General features: G+C 33.7%; 1 protein-coding gene across 1 annotated transcript in view; it reads right to left on the reverse strand.

Annotated features, from left to right (window-relative positions):
* Positions 1-499: 499 nt before the first annotated feature.
* The window catches only part of LOC106319084, a 9,434-nt gene continuing 1,772 nt past the window's right edge, over positions 500-8,161 (reverse strand). The window contains exons 2-12 of the mRNA XM_013757309.1: positions 7,535-7,714; positions 7,339-7,449; positions 4,977-5,315; positions 4,710-4,886; positions 4,097-4,390; positions 3,893-4,015; positions 3,555-3,752; positions 1,741-1,994; positions 1,394-1,598; positions 1,006-1,311; positions 500-917 (exon numbers count right to left, since the gene is read on the reverse strand). Coding sequence (XP_013612763.1) covers positions 627-917; positions 1,006-1,311; positions 1,394-1,598; positions 1,741-1,994; positions 3,555-3,752; positions 3,893-4,015; positions 4,097-4,390; positions 4,710-4,886; positions 4,977-5,315; positions 7,339-7,449; positions 7,535-7,714 — 2,478 coding nt within the window. The 3' untranslated portion in view covers positions 500-626. The remainder of the gene's footprint in view (positions 918-1,005; positions 1,312-1,393; positions 1,599-1,740; positions 1,995-3,554; positions 3,753-3,892; positions 4,016-4,096; positions 4,391-4,709; positions 4,887-4,976; positions 5,316-7,338; positions 7,450-7,534; positions 7,715-8,161) is intronic.

Raw genomic sequence — 8,161 nt, forward strand, 5'->3', positions numbered from 1 at the left:
GTAGATCATTCCAAAACCTTGCTAGTAGAGTAATCATAATGCATCTTCTGAGTTAGCTTCTCAAAAGTTGATCTTTAGGCATTTCCCACCCAAAAGGTGTTCGATGAAATGCCTAAAACAACTCTTCTAAGATTTTAGCATATTTTTCCAAAGACATTTGTTGTTAGAAGTGCTAAGATAGCCTTAGACCTGTTAGTAATGATTGCTTCCGTATTATTCAACCAAAGACATTTGTTGTTTGAAATGTGTTAGTAAATGAACATCCATCTAGACATAGAGTTTGTTTAGGATCGTGTCTAAGCTTAAGGTTGATAGTTTGATTGTTCGTCTGCCATCCTTAGTTCGAAACATGATCACCCAAGGTCTAATTTCTATGCTCATGAGTTCTCATTTTCCTTAGTTAAAAAAGTCAACTCATTTACCGTTTTTATTATTCTGAAACTGCATTAGTATTAATCATTAGTTTAGAAAATCCTTTAAATCATTGGTTGCACTTAGATTAAGTAAGTACTTGCATTCTCAGTGTTTGAAATCCCTTGGAATTGATTCGACAATCATTTATACTACAACATTTGTCTTAGGAGCCTTGAAAACTCCCAACATCAGTATCTTTTGTGTTGTTCTTCTCAACTTGGTGGTGTGTTCCATTTCTTCCTTTGTTCTTCAAAGCTTCCTATAACCGCAGACTGGTTCTTATCAGCGAGTCTAGAAGCAAAACTCTCGTAGCAGCCTCTCACATCTACTCTTTCCAGTATCTTTACTTGTCTTCCACGCAGATTATCGATCAATACCTGACCATCTTTCGACTCATCGCCTTCAGCGATCACTCTTATGTGCTCAGCTCGCAGTCTCGGCTTCAGTGAAGCGTGATCCTCTCCCAAGTAAACCGCTCCAAGAACTTCCCCTAAGAACATGTCCTGCAATACACACATTTTGATGAGCTCAGCTAGCCAAAACCATTTGTGTCGTAAAGATGAAACAGAATGACAAGAGAGGAGGCTTTACCACATGCGAGTATCTTCTGTGTTTGTGATGAAGCGCTTGTAATCTAGCAAGCAGACGTTTCACAAACAGACTTTCCGGTGTTTTCGCCGAGGAGTAGAGTCTATCCAGCATTGTTTGGAAAGAGCTCAGCTTCCGTTGGGTTGCTAGAGGGATGAGTGTGATGTTTAGCCCGGATTCAAGAACCGTCTTAGCTGCTAAAGGATCAAGAAACATATTGAACTCAGCGTATGCGTTCTTAGGAACCGTGAATATGTTCCCTTTGTCTGGTTTCTCACGGTTAACGTGTCCTCCCATGATATAAACTTCCTACAATTTTCATAAGAAGCCAAGTTCAGTTAAGCCCGGAACTTGATGAAACTAATTAGAGAAGCTAACAGAATGTTCTTGCCTTGATTAGTGAGGATGAGTTTTTATCAGATGAGATTATCTTAGCCAAGCTAGTCAATGGTCCATTGGTTAGTACAGTGATCTTAGACGCTCCACTTATAGTTTTGGTCACGTATTGCCAAACTTCAAGTGCAAGAGGTTGTCGAAGTTCAGGCCGATCAGTGTCCCTAGGAGCTCCATCGACCATGGAGTTCTCCGCAGTGTATCTGCATGCATGAATAGGTTAGATATATTATCTTCCACAACATGATCTTATCACAGAGTTATATAAACATATTAATACAAAAAAAAAATATATATATATATATATAATATTAATACATTGTTAGGTATTGGTTTTTTTATTACCTACGAGGGCTTCTTGGGAGGTCACGAGCAAAACCATAAAGAGTGTCCGAACCAAGAAACCCGCCACAGCCTTGAGGAACAGCCTTGATGTATTTGCAATCTCCAACCGGTGGGAAGATCGGGTCAGATTGGTTTAATGCGAACAAGTCTCCCAAACCGACCGGAATGTCGTCACGACCCATCATGTGAAGCAGATCATAGACCACATCGATTGTTGCTGCATTAGCCCAACCGGTTGGGCTCACAATAATGGCCTGACCAGTCAAGAAAATAGTAGGTGTTAACTATTAAGATACTTAAAACTGAACATAAGTAACATGGTTTCTTATGTAAATTTTGGGGGTGTTAGTGGGAGTAAGATTTATTTAGAGTTTGTTGATTTTAAAAGTCGAGAGATTTGTTAAATTTGGAAAGAGTTGCAGAGAGTTTTGTATATTGTGAAATTCGATGAAAACACATTGATATAATGATTCTAAGAATCTAAGGTATATAAATAGTATTCTCAAAATCTTGTGTTATGAGTTAAATGGTGAAGAATACAATTCCCAATAACACCAACTTTAATAGATTTAAAGAATCATTAAAATTTAGACTTTTTGAATAACAAAAGATTGTGTATAGAATTACTAAATCATGAAACCCTAACTCTAGATTTTAATGGAATGTGAGAATGTGTAAACCAATAACACTAGATTATATAAATTCTAACAATCATCATAAATCTTAAGATATAAGGTTAAGTATGAATATATGGTTTGAAGTATATGTAAGGTTAAAAGTTTAAGTTTAAAAACTTGGGATTAAAGATTTTAAGAGAATAAATTATGGTAAAAGTTTTTTTCCTTCTTTCAAGATTCAACATATACCAAGAGCAACTAATCTAGTGGCGGAAAAGCTTGCACGAGGTGCTCAGAGTTCCCCTTCAGCTGTGTTCTATGTTGACCCACCGGCTTGGCTTTCCGAGTCGGTAGGACCTTATCTTAGTTTAGTTATTATAGTTGTCAAAAAAAAAAGAATAAATTCTGAGTTTATGTCAAAGATTTAGATTTTAAGTTTAAACTATTATATTTGAAGTTTAAATTTATGATATAGGGTTTGGTGTAGTTTAGGGTTTAGATTTGAGATTTGGACTTAACTTAGGGGATTTGAGATTAAGTGTTTGGAGTATATTGGTTTAAATTTTAAAAATATATATTTGAATTGAAAGTTTAAGAATTAATTTCTAAATTTTAAAAAGATCAAATTAATTGTTTTGTATGTACATTTAAATTTAGTGTTTAGTGTATAGAAAATTTTCATATTCAACCGAAAAATGATAAACAATGGTTTCTTTTTAAAACCCAGGATAAACCATTGTTAAAACTTGAGCTACATAAATAAACCTTGCAAGATCACCCAAATAATTTTGCGCTTGAAAAGTTACGACATTTTTTATTTGTTATCCTTTTCAATGCATCCATCACGAACATTTAGTTTATATATCTTCATAAACGGAGTCATAGCCTTTAGTCACATAGTTGTCGCTATGGTAACAATAAACATAGTTACAAATTCCCAATAACACCAACTTTAATAGATTTAAAGAATCATTAAAATTTAGACTTTTTGAATAACAAAAGATTGTGTATAGAATTACTAAATCATGAAACCCTAACTCTAGATTTTAATGGAATGTGAGAATGTGTAAACCAATAACACTAGATTATATAAATTCTAACAATCATCATAAATCTAATTCCCACTAACACCCCCAAATTATCTATTTAATTGTGTAACAACTAACAAGAAGCAGTTATATCTTGGATTATAGATACCTTCAAATCGATTTTCTCCACTTGAACTTTAAGGAGATAGAAGAGAGAGAGGAAATCTCCGGCGCTCATGTCCATATCGAAAACGACAGGCTTTCCAAGATGCGTTTTGCTAAGATCTGGTCTAAACAATTCTTCTTTGTAGTATGGAAACTGAGATGAAAAGTTAAACCTCCCTGTTTCTCCAGGTTTATTCAAAACCTGTTTTATTATGTAAACAACTCTGTTAGTGTTCAAAAAAAAAGAAAGGAATGTAAACAACTATGTTATATCAATCAAGTAATAAAACGCCTATCTGTAACCTTTATCAGGATAATTTTTCTGAGGATATAACAACTTACTTCCAAGAAATCAACATAGAACTCTCTGTCAAGTTTGCTTTCGATGTTTACGTTCGGTTTAGCTCGTTTCGCGACAAGAACACGAACTGAATCAGGTCCAGAAGTCTCTTGTGTATAACCATCCTAATAGTGTTAGCCATTAAAAAGGATTAAAATGTAACTAAATCAGAAACTCAAGAAGGGTGACTGAAGGAACACACAAACCTTACACATTCCTTTCCCACTTTTAGGTATGCAGATTGGATCACGCAAACCATTCTGAACATGACCACTGTGAACTCCTCCAAGGGTTAGGTTAAACTTTGGAGTTTTTCTTTTATCAAAGAAAGGATTTGAGCCATCGGATTTTCCATAAGGTTTGTTTGAAGTAACAACGGTTATGTTCATGTACTCCATCTCCGCAAAATCATTCTCACCATTGGTGTTGTTATTTTTAACGGAGTTTCTCATGATTGAGACTGCAACACCAGCCGTGAAAGAATCCCACATGAAATAGCTCTGGAGAATTTCACAATGGTGATAGTCTCATATGTTAGATGTCAATGATTATATATTGAGATGATGGAATAATGAAATAATAAAATTTAGAAAACATTTGAGATGAACAAATTTATGTTGGAGAATTGCAAACCTTTGAAACTTATATTGGTAGATTACTGAATAAATTTTTTTTAGTTATATTATTAACAAGTGCACCATATATATACTGAAACCAGTAGTGAAAAAAACCCTAAATATAGTTTAAATAACAATATTTAATGTTACAGAAAACCCTTCTCTACAGCATTTTAGTTTGAGAAATGGACTCCATACATACCTGGTAAAACTCAGCGTCGAACCAAGTGTCTCTAGCAATTTTCAAAGATAAGAAAACATATTGAGCTTCATATGTCCTCTGGTTGTTTTCAAATGTCTCAAAAAATTGCTTGTTGATAGGTATTGTGTTAGTTGCATCTAGAGGAACAAGAGTCACTGGAACACCTGAGTGAAACACCTGTAATATTTGTTTTCTTGATTATTTTCCTAAACAACTAACGGTTATTGCTTTGCGCTTCATATATATTGAAGAAGGACAAGAATGAACCTGATAAGCAGCGAAAGGATCAAGGAACATGTTGAACTCTGCGTAAGGATTACTTGTATAGTCTGTGAACAAGTTCCCACGGTTGCCACATTGTCGAGGTTGACATTGCTCCGCCGTGGAATTCGCCGGACAGCAACCGGTAGGATTTCGAGACCGTACACCACCGCCCATGACGTATATGTGTTGGATGTTGTGTTTAAGGTGAGGGTTTGACATCAAGAAGAGAGCGAAATTCGTGTGAGAACCGATGAGGATCACTGTGATTGGACCTTCGGAAACTTTTTCCGTGATTACTTTCTGTGCCGTTGGTTGCCGTATAGGAGTGTATCTTCTGTTCCCCTGTTTTCCCAACAAAGACATAACCAAGTGAACCCACAAGAACATTTAAAAGAAAACAAATTATCCGTCCTCTGTTTCTTAAAATTATGTGTTTATTTTGTTGTTGTAAAAGCCTTAAATAAAGAGAAAAAGACAAAAATAGCACTAAATCAAGTTTATGTTCCCAAACTAGCATTCAATGTCAAAAATCACAAAAATAGCAAAAGTCACAAACTTGGGGTTTAAAGTTAAAGGGTGGGGTTTAGGATTTAGTGTTTAGGGTTTAGGGTTTAGATTTTAGGGTTTAGGGTTTAGGGTTTAGGGTTTAGGATTTAGGGTTTAGGGTTTAGGGTTTATGGTTTAGGGTTTAGGGTTTATGGTTTAGGGTTTAGGGTTTATGGTTTAGGGTTTAGGGTTTATATTTTGGGGATATTTTGAAAAATAAAAAAATTAAAATTTTCAAAGGATAAACTTAGAAATGTGCTATTTTGGTCATTTTAGTTTTTGAGTGTTATTTTTGTGATATAAACTTAGAAATGTGTTATTTTGGAAATTTGCCGTTAAAGTTATGTGTTATATTTTTATTTTGTTTTGTTGTATTTTGATAAGACTGTGTATTAAGGTTTCCAATGGATTTTTTTTTTTTGATATAAATCATATAATAATAAGAATATACAAAGATAGCTAACTACACTCTTATGTTATAGGTTACTATTTTTCTTATGAAAAAAGATAACAATTTTTTCGGTCAAACAGTATCGGATTAGATAAATGAAAAATGTGCCATTCACATTAAAATATTAAAGTCTGAAACCATGGCTTCTTCTATCTAATGCTATGGAGATCGGATCTGCCGACCCCAAAACCTACAATTATATACTATGATATATTCACAACTAGACTTGAATCTACTAGTAGCCGACAGATGTAAAAGTCAGATTACTTCTATACGAACCACCATATTACCATGGTTCTACCGACGTGTGGCGGACGAGAGATACCAACAACACAAGTGTCACAGCAACAACACCCTCCACAAAGTTTGACAATTTATAAGATTCTAAATGGTGGTTGCGAGTCGACTAAAGTAGCTTAGTTGGTGCGATGCGATAGGATATATATAACTCACGCTATTATAGTTTTCTAGATAAACCAAACCAGCACTATTATTTGGTATATTGTATTAATGATATATATTTAGATCATCCCCACCTCACCCTTTTTTGTGATAAAAAGTTAAAAACTCACATTTATATATATTTCTATAATTTTTTCTAAAATAAAATAAAAATCTGTTATAGGAATTAATTTGCTCTAATATAAGTATTTATAATAAAATTTTCTATTTTAAAAAAGAAAAATTCTCTAGAATAACTATTTTTAATTTTTTGTCACAAAATATCATTCAATGAAAAAAATGACCAAAATAAATTTTATTAAAGGGTAAAAATACATTTTTATCCTTGAATTAACTAATATAGACTTAGAGTTTAGAGTTAAGGGGTGGAGTTTTGGAGATAGGGTTTTAAATTAAAAAAAAAAAACAAAAAAGGAATATTAAAAATTTCAAAATAAAAAAATGAGTTATTTTAGTTTTTTTTTAAACTACTATTTTTTTTTTGAGACTATTTTTGTGACAAAAAACTTAAAATATGTTATTTGAGAGAATTGTCATTTATATATAGAAATATATATATAAGTGATGGTCTTGTAGATGATGCAGTCAAAATATTATTATTTCACAGTTATTTTTTGTAGTTACTGACAAAAAAAAAAAAAGATTATTATATTCTGCCCAGAAAGAGAGATTTAAGTTATTTAGAGATTGTCATATACTTTAACTCTAAAATTAAAGCACCAAAGATATTTATTTATTTTTCATAAAAGAATTATCTCTTAGAATATGAAATAGGAAAGTTTTAATAAGGTCGAATATTTTTGGACCTTTGTCCCAAAAAGAGAGTTATATATTTTATAATATAGGGTTTGTTTTTTGAACCGTGAAGAAAGTGTCTATTTCTACAAAACTTTCCATGTTAATTACCTGAGGAAGAAACTGTTTACGAAAACCATAATTGGAGTCAATGTCGAGTAGGCCTCCGGAGCCTTTAGGAATTGCTTGTCTGTATCTACATTCTCCCGTTGTTTTCATCCCCTAACACACACGTTTTTCATTTTAACACAAAATTAATACAAAGATTCAACAAACATATCAATAAGAAATAAAGGAAGAAGAGAACCTGTTCGATGATCGGAAAATAGCCACCGACGTCGGAGAGTATAGTACCGTCGTCGAGAATCCCACCTTCACCGCCGACACCTACGGCGACATCGTCACGACCCATCATGTGCAATAAATCGTACACTTGATTCACTCCGTGACCTGCGTTGGTCCACGCATTTGCACTTATTGTAATCCCCTGTTACGAAAAACAGAGCAATTATTAATAAAAAGAAAAGAAAGGTGAGAGAGAGAACATAGTGTTGGGTTTTTCCCTCATTAGCCCAAGACCCAAGAAGCCCAAGAAGAAGAAGAAATATCTAGAGAAAAATGGAGAAGGATGAAGAAGTGTGTAGAAAAGGAAGTGTGTAGAAGATGAAGTGTGTAGAAGATGAAGTGTGTAGAAGATGAAGTGTGTAGAAGATGAAGTGTGTAGAAGATGAAGTGTGTAGAAGATGAAGTGTGTAGAAGATGAAGTGTGTAGAAGATGAAGTGTGTAGAAGATGAAGTGTGTAGAAGATGAAGTGTGTAGAAGATGAAGTGTGTAGAAGATGAAGTGTGTAGAAGATGAAGTGTGTAGAAGATGAAGTGTGTAGAAGATGAAGTGTGTAGAAGATGAAGTGTGTAGAAGATGAAGTGTGTAGAA

Source organism: Brassica oleracea, chromosome C9 (genome assembly GCF_000695525.1).
Source record: "Brassica oleracea var. oleracea cultivar TO1000 chromosome C9, BOL, whole genome shotgun sequence".
NCBI classification, from domain to species: domain Eukaryota; kingdom Viridiplantae; phylum Streptophyta; class Magnoliopsida; order Brassicales; family Brassicaceae; genus Brassica; species Brassica oleracea.